The sequence below is a fragment of the Dama dama genome, chromosome 1 (genome assembly GCF_033118175.1).
Source record: "Dama dama isolate Ldn47 chromosome 1, ASM3311817v1, whole genome shotgun sequence".
Taxonomy (NCBI): Eukaryota; Metazoa; Chordata; class Mammalia; order Artiodactyla; family Cervidae; genus Dama; species Dama dama.
Window position 1 is genome coordinate 45,393,871 of NC_083681.1, and position 18,136 is coordinate 45,412,006.

The window sequence follows — 18,136 nt, forward strand, 5'->3', positions numbered from 1 at the left end:
TGATTGTTTTCAACTTGAAATAATCCAAATGCCAAAGAGCTTTTAGGGTGGCAAATTTTGCTCCCCTACAAATGCAAGACATTTTGGGGGCTGTATTCTCCAGAACAATACCTGTGGGAGGATGAATGGAGCATGAGTGGGCAGAGAGAGAAGTTAAACTGCAATGCAGTTGCAACACAGAACCTAACTGATCGCACAAGGAGTTCTCGCCCTAGATGGGTCCTTCAGATGTGTCCTGAATGGAGGCCAGGGGCCAATGCCTCGGCAGCCCCACACTGAGCACTCAGTGGTGAGGGCTGTTCCTGGGAAGGGAGCACATACAGCCTCAAGTGCGGCAGCTTCCTCTGACTGAGGACAAGGCCTGGAGAAGGACTCAGCTGTGAGCTGTTGGTGGCAACACTCACACAACTCAGAGAATGAGTGTCCTTATCCTGAAGGGTAGGTTTGGGCAACATGCCATAGTACACACTTCAGTAGGATAAGCAGAGGCCAGGCTTTGCCACATTTGTAAGACATACATACCAGATATTTTAGATGCTATGGGAAGAAGAATGAGAGAACAACTAGAGTTTCAAGGAAGTGGGTTACACAAATAGGTCTGTATTTCAGAGACCTCTCTGGAGGCTAGGTGAAAGCAACAAGACTGAATTCAAGGTGGGAGATGAGGAGGCTGTAGTGGCTCATGGAGAGATCATGAGGGCCAGAAGAAAAGTAGTGTCAGAGGAGTGAGACAAATGGATGCTGTGGTGTTGTGATTGATGATAAGAAATACATATATTCAGTCTTCCATCATTATTCCTGGTCAGAGATCCTAAAATCCTTGGAGGTTTTTTTTTTTTTTTTTTTGATGAGAGCCATGAAAGTGTCTTTTATTATGTATGAGGTGGCTTTGGAAATCACCTAAGGATGGGGGCTGGCTGTCGATGGAGCCAATCTTGTGATTAAAGTGTTGAAACTTTCATTTCCATCCCCTTATCTGGGAGAGGGAAGAGGGGCTGGAAGTTGACGTTAGTCACCAATGGCACCACCAACTCAATGGACGTAAGTCTGAGCAAGCTCTGGGAGATGGTGAAGGACAGGGAAGCCTGGAGTGCTGCAGTCCATGGGGTCACAAAGAGTCATACACACTGAGCCACTGAATAATAACAACAACCAATGGCCAATGATTTAATCAACGATGCCTCTGTAATTAGGCCTCCAGGAAATCCTAAACGGAGAAAGAGTTTAGAGAGTTTCCCGGTTGGTAAACATGTGGAGATTCAGGAGAGGCTGATCCCGGAGAGCATGGAAGTGCCATGTCCTTTCCCCACACCTTGCACTCTGTATCACTTCCATCTGACTGCTCCTGAGTTATATCCTTTTTATAAAACACATGTAATCTAGTAAAATGCTTCTCTGAGTTCTGTGAGCTGCTCCAGAAAATTAAGCAAACTCAAAAAGGTGATTGCGGGAACCACTGATTGATAGCCAGATGGTCAGAAGCACAGGTGATGTGAGAACCCGGACTTTTGACTGGCATCTGAAGTGGGGACAGTCCTGTGGGACTGAGGCCTGAACCTATGGGACTTGACCCTATCTCCAGGTAGATGGTATCAGAATTGAATTGTAGGATACCCAGCTGATATTGGAGAATTGATGGTATGGGGGAGATAACATGCATTGTAAAGAACATCAATGAACTGCAGAAATCTTTGCGAAATATTTAGAGGTAGAACAGAACTTGGTTCCTGACCAAATGAGGGGTAAGGAGACGGAGGAGTCAGGCGGATGGCCAGAGTCTGCATTGTTTTCAACAGCCTCCATTCGGACCCCTCTAGTCTAACAATCAGACAGCAGACAGGGTGATGGAGACAGTCTGCAAACCTCATTATGTAATTCTGCTGTTTTGAAGCCCTGGCTGTCTGCCTATTCCTCTGTAATAAATTCCTCAGGCTCAGGGAAGGCTTTGCAAGTAAGTTACCCATGAATGAAGATCTATAGCTGAAGTAGAAAGTAGGCCAAGGAGTGGGGGTGAGTGAGGTACCCTTGTGGTGAAGAGGTAGTGCAGATAGCCCTTTAAGAGTAGCTCTGGCCAGCAAGACACCTCTCAGGCTTCAGCATGCCTCTTTGGGATCTGATTTCTGCTACTCTGCTTATGTTTGCCATAGGTCTCCCACTCAGCCTTTAGAACCTTGTGCAGACATACAACCCTGCTTAGACTAACTCCTGAAAGAAAGAAATGCACATTTCCTCTTGAGCTGGGCTCATAACTGCTTCCAGAACTGGTCCCTTACTTAAACCATGCTCACTCCCAGCTGGCAGCCAGGACATACCACCTAGCAGGCTCTCTGAAAGACACTTGGAAATTCACACGGATGATGTACAAACGTCAGCTCCGTTACAGACACCCACACCCACTTCATGGGTTTTAGCACTGACTTAATATCTTATTTTATTTTGAAGGGCTCAGGGCCTTCCACCCCTCAGAAAGTTGGATAGATGTGAGCCCATTTCACTGTGGTTCAGCACAGCCCACAAGCCTATGAATACTGAGTCCTAGGATGTGTCGGTTTTACAAGCCATGCAGTGCTAAGGACACAAAGTCTCCTTTCTCTGTCCTTGCTGGGGAATGAGATATTCTTCATAAACCAATTTTCAGAAAGCACGAATTTTCTCTTTCCTTGGAAAATGTAAAAATATTTTGAACCTTAAATATTTCCATGGAAATCTTCCCAACTATCTTTCAAATATTTACAGCCATTATTTTCTTTAAAAGCCAATTATTATTTTAATGACATGAGATGACATTATGAAGATTAGCTCTCATACTGTGTACAGGGACCTCTCAGAGATTAAGGTATTTCTAGGCATTTGCTTTGATGCTTACTGGGTAAGGACAACTGGGATTTTTAGTTCTAGGATCTGCTTTTTATATTTTCTCTGACTTTTTTCCTTTCCTTCTCTGACTCACCCAATCCTTTTAGAAAAAAACTGGCTCCTTATCACGCTGGTACCCTCAAATACTTTGGCCACCTGATGTAAAGAGCCAATTCATTGGAAAAGACTCTGATGCTGGGAAAGACTGAAGGCAAAAGGAGAAGAGGATGGCAGAGGATAAGATAGTTAGATAGCATCACCAACTCAATGAACATGAATTTGAGTGAACTCCTGGAGACAGTGGAGGACAGAGGAGCCTGGCAGTCCATGGGATCTCAAAGAGCCAGACACAGCTTAGCGACTGAACACAACCTTCAAGGCATGTGAAATAGTCTGGGATTATTTAAACTCAGGCTTCAGAAAATATTTGAGGTTACTTCCTAATTGTACTACTCAGCTGCTCTGCATCTCCCTGTCTCCTGGGCTCATGATCTGTTTCAATAACTCCTTCTGGCTCTGCCTTGTATAGAATCTAGAACTGGACTGGGGCTCATTATTCTGATTGCAATCTTAGCACCTTTCTAGACCTTGGGGTCTAGTATCTTTACTCCAGTTTCATGCCTTAGTAGCGGGTAAGGGGGACCCCACTCAGTGACAGCAGTAGAGTCCTTTGGGACCTGCTCAGATAGGCTAACTTCGGAATCTCACTCTGTTCTGTCTTCTGAGTGCTGACCCAATACCATCTGCATTGCTCACCAATCTCTGCCACAAGTTGCCCCAAGGAAACTCTGCCAGTTTTGACAGGCAGAGAAGGTCAGGAAGGACTTTTCTGGATCTGAAGTTTGTTTTGTTTCCTCTTAGGCTAAATGGCAACCCATTCCAGTATTCTAGCCTGGAAAATTCCATGGACAGCGGAGCCTGACAGGCTATAGTCCATGGGGTCGCAAAGAGTTGGACATGACCAAGCGACTCTCACTCACTGGGCTGTAAAGGCTTCCCTGAATAAGGAGCATAAAACTCCGGAGGGACTTCTACATTTCAAGAAGGAAACCATCTTCCTTTCTACCTCTGCTCTAACCCCAGAGAGACAGCAAAAGATAAATCTGAATCCTCCAGCCTCCATGATTGGAGGATGCTTGTCAAACCTTGAAAATGCAGACCACCTGGAATGTACGAGGGGGACTGAAATACCATATTGTGAAAAAATATCAGGGTTAGTACCTTTCAGTATGTAAGAAAACCGGAGCTAGAATCCTTAGGAGGCTGGTTTTAGTGACAAAAAAGAATGGTGCAAAAAAAGAAAAAAGAATGGTGCATGCGTGTGTGGGTGCTCAGTCGTGTCCTACTCTTTGTGACTCTGTGGACTGTAGCCCGCCAGACTCCTCTGTCCGTGGAATTTTCCAGGCAAGAATACTGAAGTGGGTTGCCATTTCCTCCTCCAGGAAAAAGAATGTTAAGCATAGTTTATAATAAGCATGCCAAGGGATGGCTGCATGAAGCCAATCCCTTTTATTGAAGCCAGTGTGCTAAGAGGACATGACCCTGCCCTCAAGGAGCTTATAATTTACTAGTACTCACACATATCCACACCCACTGACCCACCCACCCACTTAGCAATATAAAAGAATCCAGTTGTGAAGATGGGGGTTGGAGGCTTAGTTGCGTATGACTCCTCGCGCGTCGTGGCCCCACAGACTGTAGCCTGCCAGGCTCCTCTGCCCATGGAATTCTCCAAGCAAGAATACTGGAGGGGGTTGCCATTTCCTACTCCAGGGGACCTTCCTGACACAGGGATTGGACCCGAATCTCCTGTGGCTCCTGCATTGCAGGCAGATTCTTTACCACTGGGCCACCAGGTAAGCCTGATGATATGGGTTTCAGTTCAGCCACTCAGTCGTGTCCGACTCTTTGTTACCCCATGGACTGCAACACACCAGGCTTCCCTTTCCATCACCAACTCCTGGAATTTACTCAAACTCATGTCCATTGAGTGATGATGATGGTGATGCCATCCAACAATCTCATCCTCTGTTGTCCCCTTCTCCTACTGCCTTCAATCTTTCCCAGCATCAGGGTCTTTTCCAATGAGTTAGTTCTTCGCATCAGGTGGCCAAAGTATTGGAGTTTCAGCTTTAGCATCAGTCCTTTCAATAAATATTCAGGACTGATTTCCTTTAGGATGGACTGGTAGAATCTCCTTGCAGTCCAAGGGACTCTCAAGAGTTTTCTCCTTGTATGTAACTGTGATGCGTTTAGGTGACTTGAAAGCCTCTCCCTTTCTTAAGTTCTATGATTTCCCCTCCATGTATTAATTTTCACGTTAATTTGCTTTTCTTATCTTTTCAAATCTTTGGATTATGTGAAAAGGAAGGAGGTGGAAATGAAGCCATAAGGAGTGGCCACAGAAATTAACTGCTGTTTCAAGATGTAATAAAAAAGAACAGACATATTGCAGAAGGGACTTAAATTAGACAGTAAGAAGAGTGTTCTGAGAATTTGGGGGTAAGAGATTATTGAAGCAGGTTGGTATTTTTCTAGTGGATAATGAGATATTTGGGGGATCATTTCAAACACTTTAGAGATTTGTGTGAAGAAATGGGAAGTCAGGGAAGAATCCCCAAGAAGGTAACAAACAAGACAGTCATATGTAAATGCTTGTGCTATGTCTAAACACCTAGGGTACCTGTGGGTACCCTCTCACCCACACACCCTCTGCTGTGTCACCAACCTCTTCATTTATCATTAACTTCACAGTTTGACAGGAGTGAGAAATTCCCAAGATGCTCCCTTGACTTCATTCACCTCTTCCTACCCTCCTCCTTCCTCATTCCTGGCCTGAATCCACTCAGAGCACAGACTTCTCAGTTCTGGGCCTCTTCCCCCATCTCCCATGCTTTACTAGCAATGTCTTCTGGCCAGAACCGTCTCCAGTGCCTGGCAGTGCTGCTGTTCTCTGCCTGTCGTCGGAGCTGGCCCTGTCTTGCCACAGGCCGCAGGGTGGACAGTCAGCCTGGCATCACTTGGTAGACAGTCACAGCCTCACTCTGCTCTTTGAAATAAACACCACGTGCACCAGAGTCCCTGGCTAGTGATCACTCTGGTTTAGCTTTGGAAATCCACCTGGCAGTTTCCTATGAACTGAGTCTCCCCGGAGGACAGTGTCGGGTCCCAGCTGGCACCAAATGCCATTAGAGGCAGCTGTGGCTGGTCAGACACAGGTGGCCTGTTTGGAGTCTCTGTTCCTACAGCGCCTGGTAACTTCATTTCAGCCAAAAGCCTCTGAAGTCTTGCCGATGTCTGCTTAGCTTGGGGATGTTTGGGAATGGAGGGCGGAGAGCTGCGGGGAGGGAACTAATTAATGGGCTCCAGGATGGAATGAGATGAGTGATTTCAGGTGGTGTGAGAGAAGTGACTGCAGCTGGAGAAGACGGGCTGGCCGGGCGATGACGTCACCAGCTCAGGCTCCCTCCCCAGTGGGCGCTGGGGCCAGGTGGGGGTCGGGGTAAGGGAACCTGAGTCTCACACAGGCTCAGGGTCTCCCCCAGAACAGGACCTACTTTTGGCCTCTCCCTCTCTGCTGAGCAGGTTCCCAAGTAAGTGAGGCCTCTGGGGCCCTGTGAACACTTAACCCCCTGGGAACAGAGCCCCAGGAATTAAAGCCAAGGGTTCGCCTGATGTCCCCAGAGAGCACCAACTTGGATGGTACCAGTTCAGGGTTCCAAGCCCAAACACTGAATGAAATAGTCAACACAAATATTTGTTTGAGCCTTTCTCCACTAGAGGGCAGAGGCTTTTCTGATTATGGCTAGGGTCCTAGTCCTTTTTCTATTTAGACTTCAATCGGAATTTACCAAAAAAAAAAAAAAAAAAAAATTGAGTGGGCATCTACAAAAAATGCCCACAAATCCTCTCACTTTTCTACCTCCTCCCTCAATAAATTGATATTCTGAACCATACTGACTAAACAGATAGAATGGTTCTGTTTTCAAAATCGTTCCCACAGTCTGCAGAGCATTAGGCCCTAGAAATCCACATCTCAAGCTAGTGCTCATGTGGGTCTGGTAGATGGGCAGTGCTGGCTTGCATGAGCTACGCAGTTTGGAGAAGGAAGGTACGTGCCCCAGACACCTCTGACTTGATGTTATCAGGAGCACAGGGCTAAGCCTCCCAGAGGGTTATGGACAAATCCACAGAGCTTCCCGGGATCAAGATTTCTATTACAGCCGGAGGCAAGGAATTACAGGCTGTTGCTGAAGACGAAAGTCCAGGAAGAAGCCTCAGCATCTTCCCTCTTTCCTGCCCTGACTCTGAACCAAATGCAGACTGTCTTTCCCCTTTCTTCATCTCACATGACTCCATCTAGAAGCCCTTCTTGCAGGGAGCTCTCTTTGCAGCTGCCCTCTTCCCTCCTTCCAGCTAAGAAGCAGAACAAGGATGAACTCTTGGGGGTGGATTGGGAGAATCTGTACTGGTATTAAATTCAGAATGGAATTTCCTCTGCTTTAAGGGTTTCAGTTCTGGTTTTATGATGCATAGGAGACATCACTGATCATTAAAAGATTCTTCAGGAAATCCTCAAAATCAAATTCCTTTCATTTGTTAAAAATACAAACCCACAGAAAAAGGAGCTCAAATAATGGAAGAGGTGGCCAGAGAGCTGATGTTCTCTGAGAATCACAGAAAACCGTCCTCCAGAGGGTATGCACTTGGGTGTCTGGGCAATAGGCGTCTCAGACAGCTTGGGCCACACCCCAGCCACACGGCTTTCCCAGTGACAGGCACAGCAGTTCCTCAGACTCAGGGACACACTGACCCAGGAGATGGAAGGAGCACAGAATGAACAGGCCAGCCTTCAAGTGAGAAGCAGCTGGGAGCAGTTGGCGTGGCCCCAGCTTCAGAGACAGGAGCAGAGTCCTGGGGCCCGGCCCAGCCTGCAGCCCTCTCTGCTGTGTCCTGCTACACCTCGTCTTTGTTCAGCCTTCCTTAGGCTAGCAATCCAGTTAAAAACCCTGCATGTGAGTGGCAGCCTTTCATCAGAAATGGTAGCCCCGACAAACCCTCCACCTGATGCTGTAGTTTTCGACTCGATCCTTTTTTGAACCTACACACCATGGCCCTGGAGAGGCAGGGTCACCCCTAGTGACTTCTTTCCTGGCTACAGGCCAGGTTACGGAGGTAGAACCTTGCATAAAATGAGAGCAGAGAGTTGCATGACTGAGGGTCATAGGAAGAACTAGAGGGCTCCTTGCTACCAAGAGATGCACGAGCTCTGGTCTCTTGGCTCTGGACGGGGCCCTGCTCTTCTAAGTCATTCCCACCAGCCTAGGAGAGACACGAAGCCCGGCACCAGCCTCTTCTGAGCCGCACCTGTGCAATGATTGCATTTCTGCCCGTGTGTGTCTGTGTACGGTAGCCTGGGGATACCAAGCACCATGAGGTAAAGATGAGTGAGGGGCTGGGGCAGGGTAGGAAGTTCGAGGCAGAGGTTTCCCATGGCCCTATTTCTGTTGTGAGCTTGAGTCCTTTGGGGACTGCCTCTTCCAGGAAGACCTCTGAAGCCCAGAAGAGTGGGAGCCAAGTACAGCCACAGGCGCACTGCTGTTCTTCCTCAGCTCTGTCTGTGGTCTGCCTGCACCAGAATCTACAAGGGTCCAGGCAGGGCCCCCTGAAGGCTGGGAGAGCAGCAGGAAGATGAGGGCTGGAGTTTACAGATCTGGTCAGTGGCAGAGCAGATGCTCAGCTCCACTGTGGGCAGCACTGTGTCTAACCAGCACTCATCTGGTCTGAGTTCCTTCTGCATCTTCTAGGACCAGCTGGTCTCTGCCAGCTTGTCTACCAGAATGAGGCGCATGTTTTATGATTAGGACCCAAAGCAGTGAGATCATGCACTAGAATAGCTTCAAGTGGTGGGTAAAAGTTTAATCTTCCTTCCCAGTGCTTAACTCCTGCATAATTACAGCTTCAAACCTGAAATCTGCCTTCTCCAAACTACTGATTTTATCTTGTTCTCTGGAGTCAGAAAAGGTCATAAGTTCTCCCCTCATTTACATAAATGCCTTTTCCCACAAGGACCTGCCCTCTGCACTTAAAAGCATGAGAAGACTTGAAGACAGCACTGGGGTCTCCTGAGTCTGCTTTCCTCTCCCAAGCCAGAAAGGACCCCTCTGAGGGACTGTGGGTCCCCCTGAGGCTTCATGCATAGGAACAGTCCTTTAAGAAGGCACCTGCCAACAACTTTTAACCTGGACTGGGAACACTGACGTAAGGGAGTCATGCAACCAAATGTCAGTATTTGGTCTACCAGACAGAATAAGTGTTTGAATAATTTACCAAAATTTTCTGGTTTTATGGGACTCTTTCAAGTCACAGATATAGCCCCCTTGGGTTTCCTTTGAGTCCACTGCTTATGTTCTTTGAAATTCCATCTTTATGTCCCCGAAAAATTCAAGATCAATAAACTTAAAACATACAAAAAAATAAAGAATATGGCATTTGGGCTGGCTCTAGAGTTTCCCCCCCAATCCCTTGCATGCATGCACAGTGGTTGTCCTTGTTCTGATTCTGTTTGGTGACACGGGTTCATTCTCCTTTGCTTTGAACTGTTGGGGGAAAAAAAGATAATCACCTTTCCGAGTGGGGACAGTCAAAACCAAGTGGTAGTTGCCGCTAGAATGGCATTATCTTGACCCAGAAGCCCCTGGGTTTGTGGAAGCTGCTAAGTGGACTGCTGGTGGAGTGGAGGGGGGGTCATCCTGCTGGGGAGTTGTCACTGAGAAAGGGCCAGCAGGTATTAACAGCACTGGTTAGGGCCAGGATCAAGCAGGCTGCTTCCTGGGGATTGCAAGTGTGGAAAACACCTCAAGGCAAAGTTTAAATGTCCTCTTGTTAATGTGACTCAAACAAATGCAATTATTTCAAAACCTATTAGTGCTGTTCAAGATAGTGTGACACTTCACTTTGCAGAGAACAAAATAAAATCAATATATATTTTTGAAAAATATTTACTTTGGTTGAAACACTTTCAACCCCAGGAGATCTAATTTGGAAAACAGCATTTAGTGTTCCTCTTTCATTTTGCACAGTAGCTGAGACATCTTATTTTCTCCAGAGGGCTTACTTAGCCCAGGACTGCCTGGGTCTTAGTCTCAATGAAACATTTCTGTATTCACTCTTTCTATGCAGAAAATAAAATTTTAAAATACTGACCATAATGTTGGGACATAATGTGGCTTGTCTAAGAAAGTTTGAGTCTTTTTGGATCCAAGAAGCCAAATGAGCCCTCCGCAGAGTACCCATCTGAGTTTGTAAATACACAGGCAGGAAGAGCACATTTCTTTGCCTCTAAAAAAGGTATGGTTTATGGTAATGTTTTTCTTTATTTATGATCTTGCTTGTAATTACTAGAGCACTTTAAAGGTAAAGATCACTTGAAAACTCTATTTTAGACTTAATATTTAATTAGTTCCGAAATTTCTGGAGGAAAAATTTGTATTTAAAAAATCATTACTTGCTTGAGATGAAGGTAAAACTTGTTTCTGGAAGATTTATTCACCAGTTTATATAGTCCATCTGTTCATCTCTGAGGCCCTGAATACAAGTATCTTCAGGTATTTGAAGAAATGATTTTATTGTTACCTGAAAGCTTTGAGTTTAGTGAATTAGAAAATTGTCTTTATTTGAAAATTCAAGATACTGTTGACATGCAGAAAGAATTCTGTCTAAACTGTGAAAAAGTCAGTGTCTTGGAGATGAGGTTTCCTTGATAGGAAAAACCATCAATATTACTATGTCAAATGCTGGTTTGGAAATAGCTTTAATGCAATGGATAACGGCTGAAATAACTACAATAACTTTAGTATCGAGCCAAGATGATACTTGTGTGTGTGTGTGTACTACTTTTACCATTTGGAATCAAAATTTGAATTTTCAAAAATATTTTAAAAATGGATAAAAAATGATACCATGCATTGTAAACTATAAGATGTGGTATTATCATAAATAATCATATTGATAAATATAGTTTTTAAAAAACTGTCTGGCAATGGTTATCCATTTCACAGAGAAGTCTATCTTATGATGGAGTTTGGAGAGGCAGCATCAGTGAGTTAAGGCGACAGCCTCTGTGGCCCAGGTCCCTCTGCCACTTCTCATCTACCAGGAGTAGGTACATGAGAATTCATCAACTGGCCTGTGGATGAGATGGGGGACTCTGATGCCATTGAGACTTAGCCAAAGTATGGGACTTCAGGGCCGCTCTTGATCCTCTGAGGCATTCTTCAGTCTTCATCGTTATTCCTTCCCTTGCCCAGAGCTCCTGGACACAGCAAGAAGACATAGGGAGTGAGGGGACAGAAGTGATCATACTGCTGGTTTAATTTTGCAGCCTGTAAGTCCAGGGAACCTAAGCAGCAGGTGACAAGTCAGACTCTCGAGTGGAAGAAGTGGGCTCTGCCATTGTCCCCGGAGAGCCTTGATCTGTTCTATGGGAGACTTTGTACCTGACATCATCAACAGTGGAGGAGGTGCATGAAACTGATAGAGCTTCCTATGCATCACATCTGGGCTTAGCGGAGAGGACCAGGGCTCATCCGCAGATCTGTGTAACAGCAACCCTCTTCCCCCCACCCCCTATTTTCCTTGGAGTTCTCTACAGGCCTTCCCTGGGATATTTCCTCAACTGCTGAGGCAGTTTTTCTGATTACTGTCTTCCCCGGGCTTTACTATTTCACTTTTTCCATGCAGGTCAGCCTATTTGGTATGTAGTTGAACAGAAGATAGACAAGCTTGTGCTACAATGCAAGGGCTTCACTCTTCTATGCCTCTTCTTTGGAAAGGGCATCTCAGAGACACTAGGGTTCTCTGAACACGGCCCATGACTACTCTGGCCAAGAAGATAAGGTGCCAAGCAGTACCTCTGTGGTGGGCATCACTGGGTCTGTGGTTAAGAAAGTGTCTAAGGTGGTTGTTAAAAGACAGTGAGGGGTTATGGCCCCTCTTGGGCCCTAAGAATTGAAGGGGGAAGAGAATTGGAAGGCCCTGTCAGAGGCTAGAGGCTCAGAGAGGGCTCACTGGGCACTCAGCCTCTCATTGTGCTCTGTGTCACCAAGCAGCTCAGGAATCTAGCATGTGAGAGAGATTCTTCACAGGGATCCAGCATGGGACAGCAAAGCAAGTGTCCATCCTCTCTGGCTTGAGTGTGGGTGGCCATTCTAGGACCCTCCCAGGCTGGACACTCTCATAGCCCTCAGTGACCATCAGTGAAATGGGTGGCCATGGGCAGCTATATGGCCTGCAGAATTCTCAGGATCCACATACAAGTTGCAGACATTGTTTTTGGCCACACACACATCCATAGTAACATCCTTTTCTCAGTTCATTAAACCACTTTCTATAACTTTGCAAGTTCTAGCAAGGTGGCTGAGTTAGGAGGAGCCCAGAGTGGAGGGAAGAGCAGTGGACTGACCCTGACTATTCCATACAGCAGGACTGCTGCAAGACAGGCAGAGGCAGACTGGAGAAGGCACCATGTCGACAGTAGCCATGTGAGGACCTCATGCCAGGGGACAACTGGCAGAGCTATGCTTAGACTAGACTTGATAAATTCCCTCTTTCCTAACTTCAAGAACTCTTTCTGAAGTCTTAAGAAAAGAGGCAAACAAACTTTGCTCATATACTTTGCATTTTCATTTCTAGGTATGTTCCCGAGCATGGAATGTCTTATTTGCACTTTTACTTTGGCAGTAAAGATGAGGGGGCAAAAAGCATTCCACTCAAGCTCTTGAACAATCACTAGAACTACAATTTTCCTCCAGGCTTTCTTACGACATCATCAACTGTTTCAGTCACATCTATTCAGTTTTCTTCAGCTTGTGCTTTTTTGAAGTATTCATGGATAGCCCTTCCCCTTCTCCTCTGCCCCTTATTACACCCGCTTCATGCATGTTAAGTAATGCATGTGTTTTTATTTTATTTTATTTTTTTAATAAATTTATTTTTATTTATTTATTTGGCTGTGCCAAGTCTTGGTTGTGGCATGTGAACTCAGTTGCAGCATGTGGAATCTAGTTCCCTGACCAGGGATCGAACCCAGGCCCCCTGCATTGGGAGCACAGAGTCTTGGCCACTGGACCATCAGGGAAGTCCTGCATGTGTTTTTAAAGTGACAGCCATCCAGGAATCCCTCCCCCTCCACTCCAATCCCCACTATCTCCAAAGTGGCCCTGGTGAGCTACACTTTCTTGTATTTCCTTCTTTGGTAATTCCTTTCCATTGAATCTAGGCTGGCCCTATGACTTGCTCTTGACCAATAGTCTGTGGTGGGAATGACCCTGTGTTATTTCTGAGGTTATTTAGAAGAGTCTTGCAGCAGCTACTGGGACCTCTTGCCACATAGGCTCTGGGAGAAGCCAGCTGCCCTGTAACGTCTGACTGCCTCGAGACCTCCACGTTGTGAGGAAGCACAAGCTAACCATGTGGGGAGACTGTGTGCAGAGAGAGGCTCCATCAGCCTTCAGCTCTTCTTGCCGTCCCAACGGAGGAGTCACACATGGACGCAGAGTCCACTACGGATATCCTGCCCAATCTGGGATTCAGATGATACCAGTCTCAGCTGCCGTCTGACAGCAACCCTGAGACTCCAAGAGCGAGCAGTCACCTAAACTCTGCCAACCCACAGAATCATGAACGATAATGACTTGCTATTTAAACCACGAAGCTTTGAAGTGCTTTGCTATGCAGCAGCAGATCCTTGGAACACCCACCATCGTTGGACAGGATGGCCATGAAGATAACAAAGACACTTTGCATATCTATCTTTTGTCAGTTTCGTTGACCTAAGTATGCCGCTGCTGCTGCTAAGTCACTTCAGTCGTGTCCGACTCTGTGGGACCCCATCCCTGGGATTCTCCAGGCAAGAACACTGGACTGGGTTGCCATTTCCTTCTCCAATGCATAAAAGTGAAAAGTGAAAGTGAAGTCGCTCAGCCATGTCCGACCCTTCGCGACCCCATGGACTGCAGCCTACCAGGCTCCTCCGCTCATGGGATTTTTCCAGGCAAGAGTACTGGAGTGAGGTGCCATTGCCTTCTCCAGACCTAAGTATGAGAGTATGCCTTTCTTCTCTTCATATGAATTCTACCGATGGCCATGAGGACTAAATCATTCCATTTAGAGTCGTGACTGTTGGAGCATTTTGAAAATATCCACACTGTAGAAATAGTCCTTCCCCTCCCCTCCATTATTTCTCCTCTCGTCATGCACCATTGTGCTTCCTGGATATCACATTGCCTGTGAAATGTGCCCAGTTCACTGGCTGCAATGATGCTTTTGCAGCAACAGGCATCCAAGGCAGGTCTCCTTGAAGACAAAGGCAGCGAGAGGAATGGGCTGAGAATCAGGGCCAGGTGGCAGAGGGAGACACTTGGTTTCTCCTCATCTCTTGGAACCAGCTTTTCTGAAGGCCTTCCAAAGATCTAACCAGGGTGTATCCCTTTCCACTGACATTACCATTTTTTTTTTTTTTTCAAGATGATACTTTAACTTCCTTCTCTTTCCTGGAAAAGACAATGGAGACTCCCCTTCCCCCCAAGTTCAATGAAACAAGGTTGGAATTTTTCAAAAGGAACATTTACTAGGAAACTAAAGGGAAACCAAACAGAACACAAGGGGACAGAGGCAGAGTGGCAGACGGGCTCAGGGGGTTAATCCCTGACCAGCCTCTGGCCACAGCCGGGCCGCTGGGCAAAGCTTTCCAGACACAAGCCACTTGCCTGCTGGCCCCTATTAAAGTCACCTTCTATTTCATACCGGCAAGCCAGTGGCATACTCAAAAGTACCACAGGGCTGCTAGTCCTCAAGGCAGGAAGATCTTGAGAGCAGGGGAACAATAGGCTCAGCTGCCCCAGGATCTCCTACCAAGGCTCCCCATCCCAAGGACAAGTCAAAGCTTATTGGGATGGCTGCCTGATATCTACTGGGGCCAGTCTGGTTTCTCTGGGACCACCTTTCTGGGCTCATCTGCCACAATCTAGAGATAATATTTCTGCTGACTATCTTGCTGGCACTAGTCCTTCATGCTTTGGTTCTAAACACTGGTAGGATGGAAGATGTCTGAACGTGGAGGAATAAGCAGAGGGGAACCTTGAGCAAAGAAATCGAATTCTTCTCATGTCAACAGACATAGGCAGAACCCTGGGTTCCCTGTCGATCTTCGAGGTTGAAAGCCAATCAGAGATGGAAATGGAATACACAGGCTGGGGAACATGTGAAGCTGGAACATAGTAACACTGCCTCATACAACCAAAGGTCTCCAGCCTTTTAAGATTTGACATCAAGGTAGCTTCTTGGACCAGGCAGCCATGGCAACAAGAACTTTCTGAAGACCTGCCTAGTTTGTGCTTCTACCCAGTTAATCCTGTATGGAAATGTTAATTCAAATGAAGATAATGAGTTTCCCAGGAAGGTAAACTACAGTCACACTATGGATTCTGCTGCAAAGAGACTGTATGAAAGGGAAATGCTGTCTTGGAGAAATGTATGGGCAAATGTATGGGCGGGGTACCTTACACCCATGTTGGGGAAGAAAGGTAATACCCCCAGCCCCAGGGCATGCTGAGACCTTTGGTTTCATTTGTATAGAAGCAGAAGCAACGAGGATGTGGAACACAGCTGGCAGTGGGTTGGCTGATGTGGTCACAAAGGAAGCTGAGTAATGGACATGACACCCGGGGAGAGCCCTTGACCTTCACTCTAGTAGGTACTTCCATTCCCCAAGTGCTGTGAATGTGATATATGTGTCTGGAAATGAAAGGAAACCTGTCTGTGGCTGCCCAAGGCTATGCCTCTGGGCTGTTGCATATGGAAATACCCAGAAGGCACTCAGGCCAAGAAGGCCCCAAAAGCTGTGCCTTCAATCAGGGACCAGCTGTGTCATCTCTTCACGAACTCAGCTCACTCAATGGTACACCTGTTTCTGAGGCTCTTCCCTCGGAAGACAAATGTACCTGGGAAAGGGTATTCCAGATGCCTATGCCATTGAGATGCATGCCTCTCTAACAGGGATGACAACGAACATTCATTCTACTTGCCAATACCAGTTGAAAGGAAGTGGCTGCTGGCTATTCTGAAAATAGTGCTGGGGATTCTGACTCTGGGTTTAGCAGAAGAGAGGGCCACAATCAACTGGCACTCACTGCCACAGACATGGGAGTAGGCAGTGAATTTGCTGTGAACTAGACCGCTTTGCACTCGATTTTTTCTCGGGTAATGGCCTGCTTATCCTATTACTCTCCTGGGGCTATTCCGTGCAAAGCTGGAGTACTTCTTGGGTAAAATTATTTTCTGGAGATAGTTATTAGCTCAGTAGTAGTCCAGTATGAATTAGATCTGCTGCCTACTTAGCACCTGGATAGATTTTAAGATATTCTGTCATTCCAGGGCCTTCCAGCAAATAACACCATGTCAGAGTGATGCTGCCAGGGAAGCTGCTGTGAACCCATCACCAAGGGCCTTGTGTTCATCACTGCGAGTCCTGGCACTCTAGGTGCTCTGAGTACTCTGTGTCAGGTGGTTTCTTCCATAGTCCAGTCTCGATTCTTGGCCAGAAGAGATGTGCTTCCCCTGCAGCACACCACCTTAGGCCACCTGAAGACAGCTGGACCATTCACGTTCAGCAAACCCAACCTGGAAAGAGGGCCAGTTATTGCTGTGTTTACAGCTGAGCATTTGGTTACTAGAGTCATCTGGATGTTGTTGGATGGGAAAAGTTACTGAAGATCTCTGTAAGATGGTTGTCCTATTGTGTTCTTGACATAAGCGGTCCTCTTACCCACAGTCATCGTTTCTGTAGGAAAAAGAAACAAAAAGAATGCTTTGGTTTTCATTCATATAAATGTATTTTATTTCAGCTTTCTCTTTTTAATTGAAGTACAGTTGATTTACAATGTTGTCTTCATTTTTGCTAAACAGCAAAGCCGTTCAGTTACACATTCTTTTTAAAGTATTCTTTTCCATTATGGTTTATCATAGGACACTGAATATAGTTCTCTGTGCTATACAGTAGGACTTTGTTGCTTATCCATCCTATACAGAAAAGTTTACATCTGCTAACCTCAACCTCCCACTCCATCCCTCTCCCAACCCCACCAGCCTGTCCTCCATGTCTTGGCAACCACCGGTCTGTTCTCTATGTCCATGATTCTGTTTCATAGATTGATTCATTTGTGTCATATTTTAGATTCCACATATAAATGACATCATATGATATTTGTCTTTCTGACTCACTTAACATGATAACCTCTAGTCATTATCCATGTTGCTGCAAATGGCATTACTGCATTCTTTTTTTAAAGCTGAGTAGTATTCTATTGCATTTATGTGCCATGTCGTCTTCCTTTTTTACTTTATTTTTTTAAATTTTGCTTTTGGGTATAGCCAGTTAACAATGTTTTAAGTTTCAGGTGAATAGCAAAGGGACTTATCCATACATATAAATGTATCCAATGCTTCCCCAATCTCTCCTCCCATCCAGGCTGCCACATAACCCTGAGCAGAGCTCTATGTGCTGTATAGTAGTTCCTGGTTGGTTGTCCCTTTTAAATATAGTAGTGCATACACACCCATCCCAAATCCCCTAACTATCCCTCCCCTGCCCCCCAGCAACCGTAAGTTCATTTTCTAAGTCTGTGAGTCTCTTTGTTTTGTAACCAAGTTAATTTGTATCAATTCTTTTTAGATTCCACATATAAGGGAAGTCATATGATATATCGGTCCTCTGTCTGACTTACTTCACTCAGGATGACAATCTCTAGGTCCAGGATTATTTTATTCTTTTCTATGGTCAAGTAATATTCCACTGTATATATTTACCACATCTTCTTTACCCATTCATCTGTTTATGGACATTTAGGCTGCTTCCATGTCTTGGCTATTGTGAACAGTGTTACTATGAACACAGAAGTGTATGTATCTATTTGAATTAGAGATTTGTCTGGATAAATGCCCAGGAGTGGGATTGCTGGATCATATGTTAGTTCTCTTTTTAGTTTTCTTGAGGAGACTCCATATGGTTTTTCACAGTGGCTAGACTCTTGAAAGTCCCTTGGACTGCAAGGAGATCTAACCAGTCCATCCTAAAGGAGATAAGTCCTGGGTGTTCATTGGAAGGACTGATGCTGAAGCTGAAACTCCAATACTTTGGCCACATCATGCGAAGAGTTGACTCATTGGAAAAGACCCTGATGCTGGGAGGGATTGGGGGCAGGAGGAGAAGGGGACGACAGAG

At 45.9% G+C, this 18,136-nt stretch overlaps 1 protein-coding gene and 1 non-coding gene across 2 annotated transcripts in view; both read right to left on the bottom strand.

Annotated features, from left to right (window-relative positions):
• Positions 1–12,921: 12,921 nt before the first annotated feature.
• TRNAG-CCC (transfer RNA glycine (anticodon CCC)) lies at positions 12,922–12,994 on the bottom strand. Its single transcript has one exon. It is a non-coding gene; the product is annotated as a tRNA-Gly (tRNA).
• A 1,500-nt stretch (positions 12,995–14,494) lies between these two features.
• Positions 14,495–18,136, bottom strand: part of SYT9 (synaptotagmin 9) — a 212,663-nt gene continuing 209,021 nt past the window's right edge. The window contains exon 7 of the mRNA XM_061134626.1: positions 14,495–16,696. Within this exon, the coding sequence (XP_060990609.1) occupies positions 16,688–16,696 (9 nt within the window). The 3' untranslated portion in view covers positions 14,495–16,687. The remainder of the gene's footprint in view (positions 16,697–18,136) is intronic.